Below are 22,972 nucleotides of genomic sequence, written 5' to 3' on the forward strand. Positions count from 1 at the left end.
TCCCTGCCGGACCTTGTCTGGATTCAATCTCACTTTCGGCACACTTCTTCGGAGTTCGTTTGCTTCTCCTTTGGTTTGATCCCCATCCCTCTTTTGCTACCCCCTGCTCAGCAACACGACCCTGAAAACCCTAATTATAGGAACCTGGTCAAACTTCTCGGAGATTGCCACCTCATGCGCAAGTACTTTTAATCAACTAAGATGAAAGTGTAGATGAGCGCAGCCAACGAAAATTATGTTCTCGTAGAGACACTCATTCGGTCTGTATGTGATCGCCCATTCCAAAGATTAATCCGGGGAAATACGAAAGGCTCAAGCCTATCTGAAACCCGAACCTGAACGCCGCCAGTCGCCGTGGAGGACGTGGCAGACCAGCCGCCAACCGCCAACCGCCAACCGAGCGACGATAAGCCCGGATCCGAAGCGAATGGATCCGACTGCTCCGGCCTTTCCGACCGTGAAAACGGCAAGGCCCTGAACTCTTGTCAGGGATTTTGAGCCCTAGACGGAGAGAGGCCCACCTTTCCACCCTGGGAGTTCCGAGATCGCCGTCGCCTGATTTCGATTATTTCGAATTGATGAAGGAGTATAGGGTTTTCTCTGCTTTTTTGTACTCAATTGTCGGTACAGTCAGTCGTGGCGGCTCGGCTCGGCTGTCGGGCTAAAATAGCAGAGCACACCCAGGGACGAGACCAGTGGATTGTTTAGCAGAGGCCCACCTGCTCAATATTGAGCCCGATAACCCAGAATCAGAGCTGGCAGTAGAGAGTTTCCATTCCATCATATTGCGTCTTAAGAGTTGTACTGGGCATAGAGTTAAATAGAGTCTGAAGGAGAGCGTGTGGGGTTTGAATCTGTCGCACACATTGACGAAGGTGATTTCCGGCCTGGCGCTTTTCTTTTCTGACGTCGATTTTTGTTTCAGCACGATGTAAGCCACAATCCCATGACATAGAATCTAATCAGATATGATTGTTTTCTGATTTTGCTTTGATGATTGGATCACGGATGGATCTATTATTCGCAATGGACCCGCACAACCACTCGGCACACCAATGCTTGTTCGGAAAAGTGGGATAGAGGGACCCGTTTGCTCAATGTCATAATAATGAAAATCATCAACTGGTTCAACCCGGCGCATGTATGGGATAGACGGATCGGGGAAAGACGGAGCCATCAGCTAACCGCGTAAAGTGGGTGTTACTTCCCCTAGTACGGGGAGTAATGGGGCACCTTGAGTGGAATAGTATCGATGCATCATCCTTTACAAGATAGAAAGGCCTCACTATGCAGTTTAAGTGGGTTTCAAAGATCCAGGGCTTCAACGCGAACTGGAGTGGGTCTCGGTGGTCGGAAACACTTTCCACATCGGGCACTGCGGACCGGCATTTCCACGTAAGCCGACGCTCCCTAACCCAAATATCTCGGATCTAACGATAACACATTTGTATGCTTTATGTTCGGATATGGCAGATGCTCAGGTCTTCGGTAATACGCCGCAGCCCGAGCGGCCGCGTAAAAGACGCCGTCGCACTGTGGCCTGCACTCAATGCCGCAGCCGCAAAATGCGCTGTGATCGCGAATATCCGGCTTGCAGCCGCTGCCTCAAGAACAAAACGCCAACGAAGTGTACCTATGAGGATGGCTTCCTGTGGCAACAGCCCGCTACCGTACCGACTGCGACGTTCACCTTAGACCGAGGCACCACAGTCTCAACGCCCCGAACTGATCAGACCCCTGCTCAGACGCCTCCGCACTCGGGTTTAGGCCCGGCATCGACTCGGTCCGAAGCACTTCTTTCGACAACTGCAGTGGTCCCCGGTTCAACTCCATTTGAGGGGCCGCACCATCACCATGGGGGAAGACACCACGGCCGTGAGCGTGGTTTCCTCGAGACCGTCCTGGGGGCTCCCAGGGCGGCTGTCAATCAGGAACCGTATGTCAATACGGGGGTCCTGCAGCGGCCGAAACGTGCCATTCCTGAACCGGAAATGCCATTTGAGTCGCAGGTCGACCACGGGGACGTTGATTTTGAAGGCTCCGATGATCCACTGTCGCCATCCCAGCAGTTGGATCTGTCTCCCCGCATCATGATGGGAGGTCGAGAGACCAAGACTCGGTTCGGTGGATCGGGCATATATGCGAATTTAGTAGCCCAGGTATGTTATTATCTCGATATTGCTATCTCGTTTGATCCTGATCACTGTTTTAGTTCCCCGATATCAGATCCTTCGCAGAAGAAATCAGATTGTCAAATCCCATTCTCTCGAGGGTCCGACCCGATCTGGAGAGAGTCAAGAGGGGTGTTTGGAAAATAATGCCACTTAATACGCCCTTTCCTGATCCTACAATGGCGTCACTGGTTGCTTTACTGCCACAGCGCCCGGTGGTCGACGAACTCATTAGCTTGTACCTGACTTACATCGAATCTACGCACCGCATCTTTCATGTCCCTTCTTTCCTGAAGGAAGTGGATGACTTCTTTACCAGGATCGATAATCCAAAAAATGCATCGGCGACATTTGTCGTGCAGCTTCTGCTGGTCCTCTCCTGCGCGTGGAACCTTGCAGAAGCAGGCAGTCTGCAAGAGAAAAGCACCGTCCCACTCAAATGCTACACAGCGGTGGAATGGGTGTTGCATGCAGATAAATGGATCGAGAACACCAGCATCAAACGATTCGGAATTGGTGTCTTCCGACTCTATATTTTATTGGTGACGGCTCTGAACTGCCATGGCATGAAACGCAGCAAGGCCTGGATTACTACTGGGTCCCTGGTCCAGAATGCTATGCTATCGGGGTATCATCGCGATCCAAACAAATATACACGCATATCCGTGTTCAATAAGGAGATGCGACGGCGGATTTGGATGACCATCGTGGAGTTGAACCTACAGGTTTCTTTTGATCGAGGCATGCCGCCGTCAGTTCAAAGCTCGGACTACGACACCATACCTCCTTTGAACATCGATGACGAAGAGATACATGAGAACTCTACCGAGGCACCAGAGGATCGGCCACTCAGCAATATCACCGACTGTTCATTTCAAACTGCCCTCGCACGTTCGCTGGACCTCCGCCTGAAAACTTGCTATCTGATGCATTCTCCTCGCATCAGTTGTCGATACGAGGAGATCCAACGCCTCGACTGGGAATTAAGCCTGCAGCTCTCTCGCATTCCCATTTGGGGTCCATCTGAGGCCAGTGACCTTGTAACTCAGCACAAAATCAGTTTATGGAAGGCCATGATTGAGACAAAGATCGCGCATGCTCTGCTTTCGATCCACACCCCATTTGCGATCGAAGCTCGACGCGAGTCACTTTTTGCACCCTCGGCCAGGTCTCGCTTGGATGCAGCAGTTATGATCCTTTCTACCCAGCGCCGGTTACACGAGACCTCGCTGCCGCTATCGCTTTGTATGCTCGGGGAGTGGACTCTCCTGGCGTACATCTCCATTTGCCAGCATCTCCATACTATGGATCACCACAATTGTATGTTCCCCGGTTGGCCGACATCAGACAGATGAGCTGACTATTCTTTAGCTAATCCGTCGTACCCTTCATCCTCCCTCTTCATGATGCATACTCTGCCAGGTCTGCCCGACTCTCTTCTGGCGCTCGTGGAATCGGCCCTCGTATCTCTCGAAGACCGGTTCCTGCTGGTCATCAAAGGTGCAAAGGACTGTTTCTTCCTGTCGACCATTGTCGCATTGGTCAAGGCCAAGCTTTGGACAGTCCAGGCGATCGTTTACAAGCAGCAGGTTGTGGAGCGAGTGCTGTCTTTTGCACAGAAACTCTTTACGCGTCACGCGACCTGTGAGCACCTAGGTGCCTCGGGCATGGGAAGCTTTAAGAACAACCAGGTTTGTTCTCACTCATCATGTTTTATCGAGACATTGTCTGACCCACATAGGTGGCTGCCTTCGTCGCAACTTCCGGGATGTCGGCCGTCCTGCCATCGGACTTGGACTGCATTCTCCCCCCGCCCAATCTCGGCGTGACAGTAAGGCTCACATCCCTTCTGAAGATCCCTCGTGCGAGTCTAAAGTCTAACCGCTCTGCAGCCGCCGGAAGAGTTTGACCCCTTTTTGGATGTATTCAACTGGGAGGATCTAACCGGGATCGCGCTCGGCAACTGAAAGCCGGTGCAATTTACGATAATAGAGGAATTCACGTTGATTTGGAATGTAATCAATATCATGGTTACATCATCGCGTAGATTAATATTCGAGTCCTGGCAATCACAAGGCAACCATACTGTAATGTTGGCCGAGGGAGCTCAGGAGCTTGGTCGTTCGGGTCCACAGTGAGATCATGATCGGAGTGATGATCGGTCGCAACTGCAAGGGCATGCCGATCGCACGGGAAGGCGCGGTCGTAGGACCGGGAGACTATTCTCAATAGTTGTGCACCATTGTGACTCTAGAGGTTCATCATGTCGAGGCTGACGAGTTTTGGGGCGATGCGAGCGCAAGGCTGTGGGGCTGTGATAAGGGCCGGGTACAGAGTACACTTTGTTCTTTAGAGGGTCCCGCTGTGAGTTGTGAAATCTTCTGCGCTGGTATAGGGCAGATTGCGCCTCTACTTATCCCGAAACCTATGCTTAATATAGCATAGCGATGTTTGCACTTATAAATTCTCACCTTCCTTTCCTTACTGCAGTTCAGAGTGACACTAGGTCAAAAAAAAGTAATCCCTTGCTAACGCCCGGCAGCGGTACTACTGGCCCTAGCAGTCTCGCAGGCCCTGGTAGTCTCGTAGACCGATGGACTCCTCACCGAAATCTTATTTATGGAAACATTTCAAAGTTCAGCGTTGATGTTAGTTCATGGAAGAGAGTTCTAGAACAAATGTCCTAGCACGCACTCACAAGTCCATATCCTTCCGTGCCTATCATCATACTTATTGTCCTATGTCGTTCTGCTCGAGAAGACCTGCAAGGCGTAAAGCATTTCAATCTTGATTCACTGAAGATTCAACTCAAGAAAACGTGGTCTCTATGTACACAATATCTGGAAGCTCTTAAAAAAGTCACCAAATTTGCCATCCAAGTAACCTGCACCGGCTGCAACGACAAAGGCTGGAGGACTAAAGTATCCCATTTCTCTGTCAACACCAGTGCAGTTCTCTTGTGCATAGATATAGACAGCACAGTTTTGGGCAAGTCTGGTCACCCATAAATTGTAACTCTCTGCAACGGTGACACATTGGCCTGGGATTGATGTCTGGCCAGTCACCGACTCTGCGCTTGAATTATCGTATGCTGGTCCAACCGGGCCACTCTTTGCAATGGCATACACCGTACTATTAAATGTGCGCTCCATGTCGGCGATGAAAAGCGAGGATTTAAAGGTCATAACCTCATTGGCTTTATGTAGCGAGATTGCAGCAACAATGAGGCCGACTATTGCACAGAGAGATAAGAGAGTAAGGTATGCATTGAACGTGCGAGTTCGCGCGGTGGGCCTTCTTGGTTCTTTCCGACATGTAGCGCATTCGTCGACAGAAAGGGGTTCAACCATGATTCGATCGTGTCGATTTTGCCTGGGAAAATTGGGTTTTTCTCTACGGAATTATTTGTTTTAGTAAAATTTTGGTAAAATATAATGAAAGAGATGTAACGCGGTCTATTTCACTCACAGGCAAATTAGGTAGATATATTTCCTGACACCTAGGGCTGTTAGGGTTCAAAAGTTGTTGCTTGGACGGTTCCTGTGTTTCGGTTGGAACTCTGTGTGCAGGTAAGTTTCTGCACCGAGGTGAATCCTCTTTTTACTTATAAGCGTGCACGGTATCCACGTGAAGTTCTGTGGCTTCATTTTCCGCTTTTTGCTCCGCTAGCGCGCTGTAACCAGCCACGAAAAAAGGGCCAATCACCGGACAAGGAGCCAGCCCACAATAACGACCAAAGCTTATAGCGGTACCGTTCTCCACCGATTGGGCGTAATATCCGTGGTGGATTCCGTTCCCACCTTCCATGAGTGCGTGGGAGAAAACCCTAAGAATCCTCTATTCGCGAGGATTTTAGAGGCAATTTTTGTACGTAGAGATAGCATATTTCAAACCTTCTAACTACCTATTTTACTTTTAGACTAATGGCAGTGAACGAAACGCTATTTGAAAGAGTGCAAATAGTATTTTCCATCAATTAGTGTAAAATAAGGGGGTGGAATGCCAATTTATCGACTCGTGAGAAATGGCATCCGCCCCGACGGGCGTCCCATCCTAGGATGCGCCACAATAAAGCAGCCTTACACTGAATATGACTAGTTGCTTGTGAAGGTCACATCGGCTATATAGTTCATCTTAGCTCTAGTTCTCGTTGGATAGCTATAGTAGGTTAGGTTAATACGCCCGATCTCCAGCCCCCTATGAATGCACGATTGCTCGCGAATGTAATATTGGCTACATTAATTTATTCCTTAGAGACTTTTCAGTAGAGGGCCGCTTCTAAACTGGGATCCCTAAGTGGGATTCGAGGGCACACATTAGCGCCTAGAGCCCTAATCTTCCCGACGGGCGTTCCATCCTAGATGCGCCACAATAAAGCAGGTCAGCCTGACACGCCCCGTTTTTTGGCCTCCATGGCATCTACTTGAGCAAGTTTCTAGGACCTAGAATTCTGAATTTTTATTGCCCATCGCCCTATATAAGAAATCTAGTCTTTTCCCTCCTTTCTTTCTTGACTGTCTTCGTTGGCATAGCTACTTACTTGAGCTACCTCCTCGGGCAATCTTGCTTTGTCTTTGGTCGTCCCTGGCGCTTCAATTACTACTGTTGTTCTGTACGGTGATATCAGTAGCAAAGTTCTGTACCCCTTCGTCCTATGCATAATTCAAATCACGCTGACATGATCATCTACAAGTATAGACACGCAACTCCCTCTCTACTTCATATATCTATTCCATCTAGGCATATGATCCGCTAGTTTAGGCACCATGAAGCTTCTTGGTAACGCCTCTAGGCTACTCTGCACGTTGTTGGCACTAGTAGTAGTAGGGTCTTCGCTCCCTACTATGATTGATATCTCCGCAGAGGAATTCATGGATCTGAATGAGGTTAAAGTGAGACGTGATGGCTCCTTCATCAATCAGACGGAGTCTACGGACCTGTTCTGTGGTCTATGTAGGCGATACTACCACTATACAAAGTTGGAACACGGAAACCCACACCAGAACTTCGTCATCACTCAGAAGGGCGGAACTCTTGTGGCTTGCGACACCTCCCTGGTGTCCACTGGTACTGGTTACTCAACCACACTTGAATGGAGCTTGAATCTAGGCGTTAACTCAGCGTTCTCGTCTGTTGGGTTCGACGTCTCAGAGTCTGAGACCTACTCAGTGTCAAATTCTTTCGAGTGCAATGGCGTCGCTGCTGAGAACGGGGACATATGTGTTCTCTTCTATCAGGCTGTCACGGCGTTTACGGTGAATATGATGGAAGTTTTGGAATGCCCTTGTGGAGGTAGTAGCTTTCATGATTGGGGAACTGCCATTGTGTATGCGCCTAATGCGAATCAAGTTGGCAGCATAGCAGGAAGAGGCATCAATGTAGTGCAACATGGTGTTAAACAGTGCGTGGGTGACTCTGACAGAAGGGTCAACTACTACTGCGGACCTCCTGGAGGCCCTAAATGGTGGAGAGGCAGGGCTCAAGGTCCTTGGATTGAGGATTATGTGAACCAACGTGAACCTGCCGGCTGTGCTATCCCCATTGAAGCCAACAGGTATACTGATTGAGGGAGTTGCATATGTACAATTAATATAGACCCATCTTGTACATAGATTCGTCTGTTTATTAAAGTTCGCGTGCCTCAAGACATCCAACATGTCTGAGGCAATCTCAGCAGTGCTCAACTACTGCCGCCAGTGCCGTGTCTGCTTATATAAAGGGAATTGTTAATCCGACGACCCCCCCTCCCCCAATAAATCAGGCATCCGCCCCTAGATAGGCATAGCGCAGTAAAATTATCCAACGCTTTCTCTATCGCTTTTAACTATCCTTCCTAGACAGTGACATGGGTAGACTGCGGCAAAGCCCATCCAGCCCACCAATCCAGCCCAACCCAACCCACAGTGGGTTGGGTATTGGGTTAGGTTCTTAGGCCCATCGTGGGTAGTGGGTTTAGATGGGTAACCCATGGGTAACCCATGGGCCTGAATGGGTCACAAACACTGCAAACATACGCTTATCCAAAAGAACGTGATGTTCCTTGGTGGTAATTTCATTAAGATATAAGGTAATTTTTATATCTAATTAAATATTAATATTTAAAGAATATTTGTAAATCTATAATATAAATAGATAGATAGATAGTCTAGCTTTAGTAATATAAAATAAAATACGTACTACTTTTAGAAAATAGTGCACCGACCATCCAAAAAATATATCTAAGAACAACGACGACGATATTATCCTACTACTATATATTATATAATACTAGGCTCTATATAAGGTCTTCTATACCCTAGATATTATAATAATTTAATATAAACCTATAAACTAAAGAATAAAAGCGAGAATACAGTGTATTAGAGAATACTAGTACACTATTTATAAGTATATTTATGTACGCCAAGACTATGATTTTATGCGAAAATTGCCCTAAATGGGTGGTAATGGGCCTAAAGCTCTAACCCATCGTGGGTTATGGGTTGGGTTGGGCTTTGGCTTTTAGGCCCATAACCCATGTGGGTTGGGTATTAGGCCGGACCTTTGGGCCCATCGTGGGCTTTGCCGCAGTCTAGCCGAGAGACAGGACACAGGACACAGGACACGGCAAACCAGAGTTGATCGATTATCCAATAATTCGGTCTCCATAAGCTGTTCGTTCCGACAAATTAGCGTGAGGGTGTGCGGTGGGGCCGTGACTCGTGAGTGACTTGTGTATCCGCAGAACTTAGTATGGGAGATCAAGTACCCCCAGGTAGATCCAAAAATGGCAGCCTAAAACACTTGGCTTTTGTTTAACTAGTTCAAACGGGGCCTGGGGCTAGTTCTTTTTTAGTTGCAGCCGCTACTTATGTAGCGCGCCATGTGCTCGTTCGAGTTTTCTTATGTTCCTGATTATTTTATCTCTCTCCTCCTCTCTTTCTTTGGTGATATCCTTCTTTCCCAGCGCAGCATGTGCTGTTCGCGCCAATAACACCCAGTTCCACATCCCCCATGACCTCTTAGGTCGCAGCTACACGCCTCTTTCTAATCGGTGAAATCCCGCGCAGCGGGATTCACCTGTACATAGTTACATACTCGCCATGTATTCCAGGGGTCTGCTTCCGTTGCTCCTGAGCGCATTGATTAGCTTGGTGGTGGCCACTCCAGTATCACATTTGGACCCCACTCTATCACGGGTGTTCGACACAACCGACAAGCTACCTCTACCAAACCAGGGAAACTTGCGTGCACACGATCCCAATATCCTGCAATACAATGGCAGTTTCTACCTCTTTAAAGGTGGTCCTCATGTGCCGTTCTTCAAGGCAACCGACTTGAGCGGACCCTGGACCAAGATCGGCACCGTCCTCGATGGCGACAGTGTGATCCACATGGGAAATCGGTCGCGCCCCTGGGCCCCGACCACTATCGAGCGTGACGGCACTTTTTACTGCTACTATACCCTCAGCTGGAGTGGGTCGCGTACAAGCGCTATCGGTGTTGCCACCACGACCACACTAGACGGTAGCCCTTGGACCGACCATGGCGCTATGATTCATACGGGCCATGGGCCAGGCTCACAAGTCTGGCCGTTTACCATTACCAACGCCATTGACGCGTCTTTCATCACCGATAATTCAACTGGCAAATCGTACCTCAACTACGGCAGCTTTTGGCACGATATCTGGCAACTTCCGCTCTCCGACGATCTTCTCTCGATTGAGAACCCCAAGGATCCAGATGCCGTGCAATTGACCTTCATACCACATGAGAAAATCAAGCCGGAAGAAGGCTCATGGATGAGCTATCACGACGGCTATTACTACGCCTGGTTCAGCCACGGCCAGTGCTGCCGCTTCAACGAGGGCTTCCCAGCGCGTGGCATGGAGTACAGTATCCGAGTAGGCCGGTCGCGGAACGTGCGCGGGCCTTTCGTGGATAAAGAGAACCAGCTGTTACTTGATGGCGGCGGGACGATAGTCTACGCATCCAATCATGGCAAGGTCTATGCCCCCGGTGGGATTGGCGTGTTGGCTGGGAATGATACTACACCGGATATTCTCTATTATCATTACCTGAACACGTCGATCGGGTTTACAGATGCGGTTTGTGTTACCAGTCCCGGAGTTTGGGAATGACGATGCTGACTTTGATTGCAGGATGCTCATCTAGGCTGGAACGTTTTGAAGCACTCGGATGGGTGGCCCTTTGTGGTTGATGGTATAGTCAGCACCGATTCCGGGGCGATGGAATACCTACCGAACTGTTTCTATCTAACGATGTTGATGTGTAAGTGCCCTCCGCTTTTCAGACAATTGGAGATATGTCCTAACCGTCTCGCCTTAGTTTCATGGCTGTACATATGGTCATAGCGAATGCCCTGGCCTGGCATCGGTGCCCAACCTTTCCCTGTCTTTCTAGCGATTGCACCATAGAGCTCATAGAAGTGGCATTTGTGTTTTGGTCGACCCCTGGTCATTTATTTAGCGAGCGAATTCCTGGGTCAATATCATGTTTCATTTTCAATGCAAGGCTTATCAAAGCCGGTAGAAGAGCTTGCTCCACCGTTAGCTTGCGTCTCATTTCTTTCAGTGAGATTAAATCACCGCTTTTGGCATTTCTTTGTTTTTAATAGCCTGCATAGCTAATAAAAGGAGGCGCTCCTGTTCGATACACTTTCGGCCTGTGAGAGCGATTTGGTGGCATGGTGGTCGTAGAAACCAAAAAGGACGCGTAGGACGCGAAAAGGTGGCTAGGTCGCCTACTCGGTGGTGTGGTCCACTCGGTAGGTAGTTAACTATGTAGTTGCAAATTGCCAGAACTAACGTACATAGTAGTGGAGATGAAAACTGGTAATTTTGAGGTAAAAAAGATGTCTCATGGGTTTTGGGTAGGTGGAAAGATGGTAAGGTATAGCAAGTGTTTTATAAAAGTTGGTTTTGTTTCTGCTAATCCTACTAAGGTCTCAGTAGGGCCCTACTGACCTATAATCACGTCCCAGTCAGCCGGCCCCGCATCTGCCTAGGAATATAGCCCCTAACGCCTGCGTCATCTTTCTTTCTTTCATCCCCCCATTCGTCTTTGAGCTCAGTACAATTTTCTTTGCATCGTAATGTCTTGTATGATTTCGTTGAATTTACGGTTCTCTGCAATAGATTTACATCCCTCCTATAAAGCTTGGTTCAAGAGCCTGGCGATACTGCGAGATATACAAAGAGGAGTTGATGTCACTATCGGCCATCGTAGCTTTTGCTGCGTAGATCAAGATGATCCCAAACAAGTATTTTATCTATGGGGTGAGTCCGCCTAGTTTTATAAGTTTGTTACTACTATATCTAACTTTGACCAACTGGAGAGAATTGCCCGGACAACAAATTCAAGGCCATCAAGGCCACCTATATATCCGAGGCATCGGAATTAAGCCGATGGCTTTCACCACTTCTAGAAAGGCCACTATCTAAATAGCCTATCTGGAGACTTGACTCACAGCTGCACATCATGTCTCGATGGGGCTTTCCCTACTCTTGCTTGGAGCTTATCCTTGTTCATAATTCAAAGCGCCCTCTATGGCTCCTTGTATTTCTTAATCAGTATACGCCCGGAGGATCAAATAGTGGCTTAGGAGACGTTCCAGTAAATCGCTACACGCGTAACGACTTGGAACTGCCTAATGGAGATGACGTTGATTTCTGGTGCATCGAGTGGAACACCTTTGAACGGCGTGAAGAGGTTTTTGCGGAACCGGCCTTGAGGCAACAAATGAAGCGAGTATGGGAAGAGCAACGACTGCCGATTCTCTAGGCACTTGAGAAAACCGAGGAGGAGCTTACCTAGGAAGAAGACCTCCAGGTATTTTTCGACTGCACGGGACCCTCCAAGGTTCAGAGGCAGTTTGTTCTTGCTACGCTAGTGGATGACAAATATTTGGGATTGGATAAGAAAAGGAAATTGTTATGTGTGATCTTATAGCTAATAGCTAGTTTGAGAACAAGAATTGTAACCTAGGGCCTCCAAGGGTGTTTGTGCTGATTGGTCTCGCTGATAGTCGGAAAAAGGACATAAGTTAACGAGAGGTAGTATGAATTTGTGTCTCCTTCGTTCCGATTTTCCTCGCCATTTGTTGATTCTGCATCCATATCTGGAATATTCACAAATTCTGCACTCCCATTTCATCCACACATAATCCATTTATCCATTCGAAGGTTGCGCCTGGTCCTTTAGGGATCCCACCCACCGTCGACACTATACACCTGGCCGGTCGTATACGACGCCGCATCACTCAACAGAAACACCACCGTCTGAGCCACCTCATCTGGCGTGCCAACCCTCGGAATAATTGTATCAGGAACGGTAGGCTTGCCCTGGATAACAGTCGCCTGATCAAGCAGAGGAGTCTGAATCGAACCACTAAAGCAATGTCAGCGCTCCCCTCTCTACACACCAGTTAATAGGAAAGAAGATACTCACGGCGCAACAGAATTAACCCGAATATTCGGCCCAACCTCCTTCGCAACCGAGCGCGTCAACCCAATAACCCCATGTTTCGTCGTCGAATAAGCCGTATGCAACGGGAAGCCACGCAATCCTTGAATACTAGACGCCGTAACAATACTCCCCTTCCCACCGGGCGCCGAGGCCATAATCGCCTTGACCTCCGCGCGCAGACAATACATCATGCCGGACAAATTAACACGCACAAGCATATCCCACTCATCGTCTTCAAGATCAATGAACTTGCCCATGCCGTGGTTCTTGCCAATAGCACCGGCCATATTGGCCGCGCCGTCGATTCTGCCGAATTGCTGGACCGTCGCGCTGATCCAGTCGTTCACGGCCGATGAAGAGCCGATGTCTACGACCGTGGATAGGATGGAGGGGTGGGATGAGAAGTTTGTGATTGTTTGGACTGCGTTGTTGAGTGTCTTTTCAGAGATGTCGGCGAGGGAGAGGAGTGCGCCGCGGGCGTGGAGTTGCTTTGCGACGGCTAGACCGATGCCTCCGAGCCCTGTTACGACGTAGACTTTGTCTTTGAAAGAATCCATTTTTTTTGGTGGTGAGGAGGTAGTTGGAGAAGAGTGGTTGGACTTTTTACGGGGAGGGGATCTCGCTAAATCACCGACGTGTGAAGAAGTGAGGCGTGGAGCGAACCGGGTATTTTGCGGTGCAGTTACTTAATGATAGCTCTTAGCGGGTAATTGCGGTGCCATTCGGCGGTGCCGACAGGTGCGGACGCCACTTTGTCCCCGCTGGTTTTCTCCACTCCTTCGTGGGGGTGGCCCATATTAAGTGTGGGATGCCCTTTTTGTCTTTGGGTGTTCAGCAGTAGATAATCAGCAGGCATTGTCTAGTTAGAGTATGACTATGGCTTTGCCTGTATCTCCAAATCGTCACGGAATTTGCTCGGGGATCGTAGAGTAAGGCCGGATAACCTTCTAGGACTGGGCTTTCGCGTTGAGTTTCCCTCCATCGCAGACTGCTGGTACCCCTGGTGACAGCTTCTATAGCCAACTACTTTCCTCCATGGAGATTTGCCATGCGTCTCATTGGAAGTACCGGTCTGGTAGCGCTCTTCCTCGTCCGCGATAGAGTAGAATGTCTTGCGGAATCACGTATCAAATCTGCAGGGGGACGATAGCTGCATTGACCTTTGATAAGAGCGTGTTGGTAGACCTGGTGAGAATGGCCCCGTAGACCTATTGCTTTTAGTTATCATGTCTGTGAATATGGATGAGGCCGGGAAGTGACTTGTACCGGCTGACCATGAACAAGGGTCACAGTCGCCGTAAGGGCTAGGGCCGAAAGAAAACGATGAATTTGTTGAACGGCGGTAGCTAGCTTGAATCTAGGTATATTGAGTGCACTCTAAACCGGATAATAGCGTCATATGTCAAGTACTGATGCCGGTGCTGGAAGTTGTAGGCTGGGTACCAGATAACCACGACAATTAGGACCGCCAAGGAGACAAAGTTAGCCACTGACTTTGTCCACAGTCACCACCCGAGGATACCCGTCCATGTATTCCCATATCCACAGTCATATCACCAGTGCTGAGGGTTTTGCCACAAAAGGTGCAGTAAATAAGATGCAAATGGTTTATCCTTGGTGCTTGTCAACCATGAATGGCCAATAGTACTGAGATCCAGCAACTGCAATGAAGGCGAACTATCCAGATATATCAGTTCTTTTCAAATCTACTCAGGTGGCACCCGAGCTCGTCATGGTAGAGTGCACTCACAGTATCTCTGACCTTCGGCAGAGTGAAATGAATGGGGTAAGGTTCGGTAAGCGGAAGGAAAGTAAGTTAGGTAGATGGAGAGTATAAAGCAACGTAAGTGAAATCATTGGTAAGAGAAATGAATGTTGTTTGTATGCGCTGGACAATAACCATGTAAGCGAATCAAGTTCTCGGACCGATCTGTACTGGTTGTCTCCTTTTGAGTTGGTGCCTTGGTACCTTGGTGCCTGGATAATGAGAGGTGATAAAACAATGACACCTACGATCCATGTCTTTGCCATCTTCCTCATTACATCCTCCTCATTTATCATTACTTTACATCAAGCTGCATCGCAGAATGGATTCTTCGACATCCTGGTTCAGCCAGGGACGTATCGGTGAGGCTCTCCAGGTGGGCAACACCATCTTCACCAGCAAGTTCAGGTGGAGAATCCTTGACAAACGTAAAGAGCGCGACTGTCAAGTCTCCCAAGAAGATTCTATCGAAGATTTTGCATCTTACGCTTCAATCAAGCTGTTATGCGCCGAGGCCAGCAACCCTTCTAGGTGGGTCTTCATGCGGATCTACATGCAAGTTCCGCTCAAAAATACAGAAAATGAAGACGCCCAAACTCGTGCCCTGCAAGCCATACAGACTAAGCCCAAGGAGCTCATCGCATACCAGACTCTCGCTAACGCTCCATACGTTTTGAAATACGTACCTGAACTCCTTGATTTCGAGGAACACCGACAGGGTTCCTCAAACTCATTTCCTGCCAATCTCGTCCCCGGCGGATTTTTAACAATCATCGTATGGGAGCATGTTCCTGGCGTTCTTCTTGGTGATGGGTCTGGAAAGGCCACCAAATTCTGGGATCTGAAGGATCCAAGAGAACGAGTCACGATTCGTGAAAAGTTCAAAGAACTCATTCCGTAAGTTATTCTGCTCTGCCTGACTCTCACGTGGAAGAAAAAGTACTGAAGAGGAATGTAATTAGCAAAATCACCAAAGCCGGTATCTGGCCTAAGACTGCTGGACCATCCAACCTAATCTGGTGCTCAGAGACTAAGTCTCTGTAAGTGTTTATCGTGATCTTTTCTCGACGGTGACCTCGACTAACCGATTGTTTATAGCCACCTTGTTGGGTTTCGCGAGTGGAGCCATATGCCCCGACAGACCTGGAATGCTGGATGGTATCCTCGGTTCGACCTTGTTCGTGTACCCGTGGATTGCCACTGGAGCGATTCTGATTGGAACGGTAGTACTTCTGGATGGAAATGGGAGTTAGATGATTTCGTCGCTCGTGAACAAAGCTCCTAAGTAACTCGCTTACTTTAAATCCTACTCATTCTTACTGCTGCATTTAATCAATGATCCGAAAGTTCGGCGGTCCACTGAACATCAATTGGTATGTAGATAGAGTAACTAACGCGCTCGGACTGTCCACGCTTGGACATTGGCCCCGACCATCGAGGATGAGAAGGGTCGAGGATGAGAAGGAAAGTGACGCTGTTTTGGTCGGGGGCTGAAGAAGAAGTGATGGTTGCGAATGAGACGAGGGTGAAGCCTTTTTGGTCGAGAATAGGAGAAAAGGTGAGAGAAAAGGTGAGAGAAAAAGAGAGAGAACTGTGAGAGAAGTATGAGGAAAAGGTGAGAGATGAAAACATCTGCCCTGAAGGTACGAGTGTGCAGTTCAGAAAGCCCACGCTAATTCTAAGTGTTTGGTCAATTCCTGTCATTCAGGGTATACAAGAACGCTCCATTCTATAGTTTCGTCGCGGTGTTATTCCGTCTCCACATCTTCTTGCGCCGCTCATGGCCAGCATTGAACTCGTCCGCCCACTTCTGCTCAAACACCGGCAGTGGGCGCCCAGCTCCATCGCGTGGCTCGCCGGCAAGTAGACGCATATCCTCGAAATAAGCCTTGAACTCGGGGTTGATAACCGTAAACCCGGGCCCATCACCTCTCTGCGCGATGCGATCCGTCTCCCATTGCTCCTGTTCAGCAACACTAGGCAGGGTGGCTCTGCCTGCCAACACGCGTGCAGCTGCCACAGCCTGCCACTCGAAGACTTTGAAGGTGAGACCAGCACCGACCTAGGGTCCTAGTTAGCGTCTTTTCAATTGGGGCATTGGAGAAGTATAACGTACAGCTCCAACGAATACCAGACTTGGATCATGGCGGTAAAACACATGCTGATACAAGTCTGGGACACGGTTATTGCGTGTTTTCACTCCTGGCAGGAATGGTAGTGTCCATGTGAAGCCTGTTCCGAAGAGGATGTTATCCACGCCGGTCTCGGAGGAACCGTCTTCGAAATGAACAGTTCGGTCCTCGACCGTAATATGTGAGATGGTGGTCCGTTCTTGAATCATTGGGTGCTTGAATGCCTCGTTGCCGAAGTACACGTTGTAGCGACCGCGAGTCACAGCATAAATGGGCGATTGAGCGGTGCCAATTAAGCTGACTGCTGTGTCGGCGGCCGAGACTGATGCCCCGACTGTTATGACTTTCTGCGTGGTGTTATTAAAGGTCCATTATCAAAGGGAGGGGGGTGCAAGCATACCTTGCCGCGGTACTTCTCCGGTCCCCGGTAGTGTTTGGTGTGCTCGATGCTGCCTGGATAACGTTCCGCGAACTCTTTCAGGCCGGTGATGGCAGGGATATACGGTACTGCATAATGGCCGGAAGCCACCACGAGTGCATCAAACACTTCAGTCCACCAGTAGTCGGATTGACTACCATTGTGGCATTGTGTACGTCGAAGAGTGAGCACCCATTTATCGCTGCCAAGCTTCTTGATCGCTCGCTCAACAGTCGTATTGTACTGAATAAGATCTGCATGGCCCTTCTTCGTGAAGAGATCTTCGATATACTGCCTGATGATAGAGTGATGCCGGAACGGCGTATCCTCGCCGTGTCGCTCAATTGACCATTGCGACCGAACCGTTGGGATCGGCTCTTGGGAGTACGACATAGCGCTTGCGTCCACGTTCGTCTCCAGTCCAGGATAAACGGGTGAATCAGTAAAGCGATCCTGACCCACCACCGGCGTGTGACATGGAAGTTGCTCTGGGATCTTCAATGGCGCATCTGCTGTGCGCGCTGCCAACCCGTCAAGGTCGAAATTTTGCGGTGGGGGATCATCTCTTGACACCCTGTAGTCGTCAGAAATTATACGCTCATAGTATTCGCGCGCGCATACCAGCATCCCCCGGCTTTCTCCTGTCTTTCAAAAACACGAACATCGAATATCTTCTCCTGCATCAGCGCATCGACGGCAATGGCACCCGCAGGGCCAGCGCCAATGACAGCCACCCGCTTGATAGTCATCGTATATAACTAGTTGTACGCATATAATGCGATCAACGTCGTATTAAAGCTGTCGCCCTGCTCCTTTTCAATACATGCAAGTCCTCTCGGCCGAGCTTTGAGGAATGTCTTATCTGGGGAGGTAAAGTTAGACTTCGTCACGCCATCAAGGCAACTTTTGTGCAAGTACAGATGACGCCAGCCAATGGAATGCAGCTTACAGGGGAGAGTCCGTTTCTGGTGTACTGCAGTTGATGAACTTTATTTCCAGTGCCTGGATTTTTCTCCAATCTTCGGGATTTTCAAAAGCCGAGTCTCGGCTTCTGATCTCGAAATTTCATTCTTTTCTTCCCCGGCACGCAGCCGAGGATTTTATTGGACGTCGTTTTGTGGGCCTCAACAGGAACCGCCACTCGTTGATTGGCCTCTCGATACATTTGGATCGTGTTGTTCAAAGCAATGTGGTGGAGGCGGGAAAATGATGCTCGAGATGTTGAATAAACTGTGCCAAGGTGAATCTCTCGATGCCCGGGTCCAAGTTGAAACCCGTTATCTTGACATTTGTCGCTTGAGCCACTCTTCATATCCAGAATGCTGAAGATCATCGAGGCTAGGAACCCAAAAGTATCACGAGAGACCACACCTCTGAAGGAGCGAGAGATACTGGGTAGAGATGAAGGCGTTGTGAGGGGAGAAATGTTGAACTAAGCGTCAGCGACCACCTACACGGCCATGAGCTGACCGGAGGACAAATGGGCCAATTTCGGGTCCATGGATCCTAGTTTCCTGACTCAATGCTCTAATGGACGCCCATTTCACTGAGTGGTCCCGAGATCAACAGTCGCTCGATGCCGTCCCAGACCCTGACGTTGTGGGTTGGGGCCATGGCCCCGGCCCCGGCCCCGGGGCTTCATGAACGTCAAATATCACTCAATGGCCCCCGATTGTCTGCAAAAATGCTCCGAGGGCCATAATTTAATACAAACGAACCGGACGATCCATTCAAGATGCCGATTTCTACCTAGTGGAAGCTTACCACGCCCCTTGGACCCGGCCCCTCAGCGTAATCGACGATTTCTATTTTCGATGCCATCAATCTCAAGCTAGCATACCGATATGACGGACTCCACTTCCTCATTCATTCTTTAATGGCCCCAGGTAGAATTCTGTTATAAATTTGTTCAAACCCTCAGACGTAACTTTCCAATTCATCCTCGTCATCATCTTTTGGTTCATGCTCGATTTTTTACAACGCATTTTCAATTTCGCAAAAGGCAATCAGCCACCAACTGGAAAGCTTTAAACTCATAGACTACCCGGACTCTTTTTCTCAGCATCATGCGATTCACCTGTCTCGTTGCAATGGGTCTGATGGGCTCCGCCTTCGCTCTTCCACGCCAAAAGTCTCCAGAAGGTGCAGCCGATGTCCACTCAGTTTCAGCTGGCTCTGAAAGCTCTCCTGCATGTTTCCACCTACCAATCGGAAGGATCCCGGTACCTCTGCCGACTATTCGCACACCTATTCTACACCCGAGCTCGACATCCGTCCCGGGCGGACGCCATGGCAATGGAGGCTCTTGGAGAGGGCGCCCGGGTTTCCAGGGAAGCCACCAAGCAGGTCTCACCGATGTTCAAAAGGCAGAGAACAAGCTGCTAGCAGACCAAATAAAGCTCGCCCATGCTCAGCACAACAAAGCTCAGGAATGGATCGACCGTCTGGCTGAAGACGTTCAGGCTATCGCCTCCGCAGAGTTTGCTTCCTATTCCGCGGGGCTCGCAAAGCAGACTGGTTTCCGGCAGGGTGCTGGTTCTCAAGGGAGCGGAGGCCCAACTTCTATCATTCCTCCTTGCAAATTTTCCCATTCCACGCCTTCGCCATCCATCATCCACCCCCAAAAGTCGACCAACACTGGAAATTCCGACCTGCCTATGAAGATTGGGAAACGTCAGGAGCAGGATCCGCAGGATGCCTTGGATAAACCGGTTTACTATCTTATAACAACAACTATCAACAATACCCCTGTACCGATTTATACGGCAGCACCAGAGCTACCAGTTGAGGAAGAGAAGCGCCAGGACAAGGAACACCTCGCGGTAAATTCTGTGAATGATGAGCCTTCTAATCTGGTCTCGGAGAAGCAAGCTCGAGGCATGCCTCCGATGACCACTGCCGGGGACACTTCCGCGCCTACCACCACTGGCGCATGATATGGAATATCAAGGACACTGACTAGTATGGAGAGAGATCTTTATGACTATGTTGGAAAAGACTGTTACTGTATTTAATCGTTCCATCGCATACAGGAGTAATGTTTCCTTATCTGTCAGGTAAAACTAACCACAACCTTGGAGTCTCCCGGGGCCGATCGCCTCTCAAGGTTCCGGGGCAGTTTTATCTTCACCTAGAATCCACACATATTCGAATGACATCCAGCGCTAAACGCCAAAGTTTGTAGTTGCATAGAATAATTGATTTCTGAACCTCTCTGAATTATATATGTCTATCCACAGCCCCTCACTGTTTGTCCAAGAATACCACCACACTTCCAACATCCGTGTCGAAGGGGAATTGCAGCCCCATATTCATCAAGGTCGCACCAGAGTAAACACCCTTTCCTTCAACATTATACATAGCCGCCGCATCCAAACCCTCCATTCTGATTCGAGGAATGGCGTTATTAATGCGAGGAGAAATCTGGAAATAGAACAGCACCGCCTGCGACCCATCTTCAGAGATGAACAAAACAGCAGGCCAATTTGAGTCCTCCGGCAGACTGAGACGGTACATGTCACCCTTGAGAATGAGCGGGCTAACTTTTTCAGCAAGTTCGATGAGGCCTGGCAAGGCTGCCTTGTCTTCTTCGGGTATATTGGCTGGGTCGAGTTCCAGACCAAATGAACCGCCCATCATGGCGACGTGTCCGCGGAAGGAAACCGGCAACGTGCGGCCAGTTTGCTGGTTGGGAACTGCGGAGAGATGAGCACCCATGGCGCTAGGCGGGTATACGAGGGATGTTCCAAGCTGGATGGTGATGCGTTCCATGGCATCGGTGTCGTCGGATGTCCAGATTTGAGGGAAGTATTGCAACACACCCGCGTCGAAGCGACCGCCACCGGAGGCACATCCTTCCCAGAGTACATTGGGGAAGCGGGTGGTCAGTGTCTCGAAGACGTGATACATTCCAAGCATGTACTTATGGTCTATGGATGGAGAGGGTGTCTCGTCAATGCCTCGGTTGTTGTCCCACTTGATATAGGTGATGTTGGCACCGTTGATGAGTTTCGTCATGAAATTGATAATGAAGTTCTGAACCTCTGGCAGGGCTACGTTCAGCACAAGCTGGTTTCGCCGCTCGGTGCGAGGGTAGGATCCTGCATGCAAAGCCCAGTCTGGATGTTTACGGTACAAGCTAGAGTTTGGGTTGACCATTTCGGGCTCGACCCAGATCCCGAAACGCAGATTGGTGGATGTTTTGGCAGCTCGGAGACTGGTGATTTGGTTCACAGGAGCTGTGAGACCACTGGGGAATTTTGCGGGATTGGGCGTCCAGTCGCCGAGCCCAGCAGTGTCACTATCGCGCGGGTATTTGTTTCCAAACCAGCCGTCATCCAAAACGAAAAGTTTAATTCCCAAGCCTGCCGATTCCTTGGCCAGGTCGACGATGGTGCTCGCGTTGTAGTCGTAGCCAAGACCTTCCCAGCTATTGAGGAGGGGTGGGCGGTCCGATGTCGCAAACTTGCTCTTGATGAGATGGTTGCGATATAGACGGTGGAACAAGCGTGACATGCCACCGATTCCATTATTGGAATACACGGACACGCACTCGGGGGAGGTGAGTGACTCTCCAGGTCCGAGCGACCATGAAAGCTGATTGGGGTTCATTCCAAGAAGGGCACGAGTGAAGCTCTGAGAGCTCTTTTCGACATCGACAGAGAAGGATCCAGTGTAGACGAGCGAGAAGCCCCATGCCTCACCACTGGATTCCGTGGTGGCCAGGTCCACCAATGCCAGGAAGGGGTTGTGAATATGCGAAGAGTAACCCGCAGAGCTCCCAACACTAATGCGAAAGATCAGTAAAGACCCCACGATTAATCGATGCAGTTAACGTACCCCTGTATACCGTACTGAACCTTTCTTCTCTGGCGATGCGCCTCTCTCGCCCAGTCCCCACTCAATGTGATCATATCAAGGTCTTCGCGGGGAAAGTCCACGCTCATACTCGCAAGTGCCTCGATAGTGATGTTGCCCGTGCCCTTGTTGGTGACATTGACACTTCGCACAATGGCATCATATTTAGGGAAAATCGAATAGGACAGGTCCGCAGCCACGGAGCTGTAGTTATCATACAGATGTACAACCAAGGTGCTCACATCCTCGGCGGTACCGAACGTTGCCGGTAGACCAGGCAATCTCGGCTTGCCTTGAATCACACTATGTGATTGATACTGCAAATCCGACACGGTATAACCCTCAGTTTGCCGAATGCGAATTGCGGGAGTACGAAAGTCTCCACGGCCTTGATCGGGGAATTCACGACGGACTCGGCCTGGCTTACCGACCCAGCCATGAACATTGGCAACAATTTCAGTGGGGATGTTTCCGGTCACTGTTCCTCCGAAGTGATCAGACAACAAGTCGCCAGTGCTGTTGTCTACGTGGAAACGATATGAAACGCTGTCGCCATTCAGGGCGAAAGTGGTGCCGTCCACGACAACTGGTTGAAGCATAGTTAGCATTCAATAAAATACACACCGTTAAGAGGATATATAAATAGCTTACCATTACCGGTATCTTGGGCCACAGTTGGGGAACCGAAGAGCGCCAGCAGCCCACCTACGGGCGCGAGTTTGTTTGCGAAACGGACCATGTTAGCCGTTCTTTTATGGGACGAACTCGAAAACAAAACAGTCCTGGTCAATGGTCAATGGGCTATATAACTTCGGCGAAATTAAGAAAATGAGAGCGACCCGTTATCGGAAAAGTCGGCCAATCAAGACTATATTGCACAGTTGAACTCCTTGTATGATGTAGTATTTCCCCGGTTTCGCGACCCTTCTGCACGTTGTGGGGAGGCGGGGGGAAGGCTGACGAGCTAGGCCTGGAGGCGGTGGACCGGAGTGTCAATAGCGGCGGTTTTGAACGCGTCCTATCGGCCCGCACGCGATGGATTCCGCCTCTACGCCGATGCCAAGGCTCAGTTCAACAAACGCAAAAGCCCGTACCGTGAGTGCGACCAAGGAGACCCGCTGCTATCCCGCGGTGGAACTCGGTATACGGCATTTCTTGCAGC

General features: G+C 49.5%; 9 protein-coding genes across 9 annotated transcripts; 5 read left to right on the forward strand and 4 right to left on the reverse strand.

Annotated features, from left to right (window-relative positions):
* Positions 1-1,466: 1,466 nt before the first annotated feature.
* On the forward strand, positions 1,467-4,138 carry N7498_007105 (putative C6 transcription factor; the record flags this gene model as incomplete). Its single annotated transcript, XM_058454167.1, has 5 exons — positions 1,467-2,159; positions 2,213-3,491; positions 3,543-3,862; positions 3,913-4,002; positions 4,064-4,138. The coding sequence occupies 5 exons, from the start codon at positions 1,467-1,469 to the stop codon at positions 4,136-4,138; spliced, it is 2,457 nt and encodes an 818-aa protein (XP_058306416.1).
* Positions 4,139-4,727: 589 nt separating this feature from the next.
* On the reverse strand, positions 4,728-5,323 carry N7498_007106 (uncharacterized protein; the record flags this gene model as incomplete). Its single annotated transcript, XM_058454168.1, has 2 exons — positions 4,728-4,783; positions 5,035-5,323. The coding sequence occupies 2 exons, from the start codon at positions 5,321-5,323 to the stop codon at positions 4,728-4,730; spliced, it is 345 nt and encodes a 114-aa protein (XP_058306417.1).
* Positions 5,324-6,937: 1,614 nt separating this feature from the next.
* N7498_007107 (uncharacterized protein) lies at positions 6,938-7,738 on the forward strand (the record flags this gene model as incomplete). Its single annotated transcript, XM_058454169.1, has 1 exon — positions 6,938-7,738. One exon carries the CDS (start codon positions 6,938-6,940, stop codon positions 7,736-7,738), a length of 801 nt encoding a protein of 266 aa, XP_058306418.1.
* Positions 7,739-9,253: 1,515 nt separating this feature from the next.
* N7498_007108 (uncharacterized protein) lies at positions 9,254-10,525 on the forward strand (the record flags this gene model as incomplete). Its single annotated transcript, XM_058454170.1, has 3 exons — positions 9,254-10,258; positions 10,313-10,442; positions 10,500-10,525. The coding sequence occupies 3 exons, from the start codon at positions 9,254-9,256 to the stop codon at positions 10,523-10,525; spliced, it is 1,161 nt and encodes a 386-aa protein (XP_058306419.1).
* Positions 10,526-12,370: 1,845 nt separating this feature from the next.
* On the reverse strand, positions 12,371-13,195 carry N7498_007109 (SDR family NAD(P)-dependent oxidoreductase; the record flags this gene model as incomplete). Its single annotated transcript, XM_058454171.1, has 2 exons — positions 12,371-12,560; positions 12,621-13,195. The coding sequence occupies 2 exons, from the start codon at positions 13,193-13,195 to the stop codon at positions 12,371-12,373; spliced, it is 765 nt and encodes a 254-aa protein (XP_058306420.1).
* A 1,530-nt stretch (positions 13,196-14,725) lies between these two features.
* Positions 14,726-15,688, forward strand: N7498_007110 (uncharacterized protein; the record flags this gene model as incomplete). The annotated part of the gene is made up of 3 exons (XM_058454172.1): positions 14,726-15,300; positions 15,366-15,443; positions 15,502-15,688. The coding sequence occupies 3 exons, from the start codon at positions 14,726-14,728 to the stop codon at positions 15,686-15,688; spliced, it is 840 nt and encodes a 279-aa protein (XP_058306421.1).
* Positions 15,689-16,132: 444 nt separating this feature from the next.
* On the reverse strand, positions 16,133-17,702 carry N7498_007111 (uncharacterized protein; the record flags this gene model as incomplete). Its single annotated transcript, XM_058454173.1, has 4 exons — positions 16,133-16,465; positions 16,520-16,882; positions 16,936-17,527; positions 17,575-17,702. The coding sequence occupies 4 exons, from the start codon at positions 17,700-17,702 to the stop codon at positions 16,133-16,135; spliced, it is 1,416 nt and encodes a 471-aa protein (XP_058306422.1).
* A 1,317-nt stretch (positions 17,703-19,019) lies between these two features.
* N7498_007112 (uncharacterized protein) lies at positions 19,020-19,889 on the forward strand (the record flags this gene model as incomplete). The annotated part of the gene is made up of 1 exon (XM_058454174.1): positions 19,020-19,889. One exon carries the CDS (start codon positions 19,020-19,022, stop codon positions 19,887-19,889), a length of 870 nt encoding a protein of 289 aa, XP_058306423.1.
* Positions 19,890-20,196: 307 nt separating this feature from the next.
* N7498_007113 (alpha-galactosidase) lies at positions 20,197-22,549 on the reverse strand (the record flags this gene model as incomplete). The annotated part of the gene is made up of 3 exons (XM_058454175.1): positions 20,197-21,739; positions 21,793-22,396; positions 22,462-22,549. The coding sequence occupies 3 exons, from the start codon at positions 22,547-22,549 to the stop codon at positions 20,197-20,199; spliced, it is 2,235 nt and encodes a 744-aa protein (XP_058306424.1).
* Between the last annotated feature and the right edge of the window lie 423 nt (positions 22,550-22,972).

This window comes from Penicillium cinerascens, assembly GCF_028974065.1.
Source record: "Penicillium cinerascens strain IBT 15544 chromosome Unknown contig_9_segment0_segment0, whole genome shotgun sequence".
Classification (NCBI taxonomy): domain Eukaryota; kingdom Fungi; phylum Ascomycota; class Eurotiomycetes; order Eurotiales; family Aspergillaceae; genus Penicillium; species Penicillium cinerascens.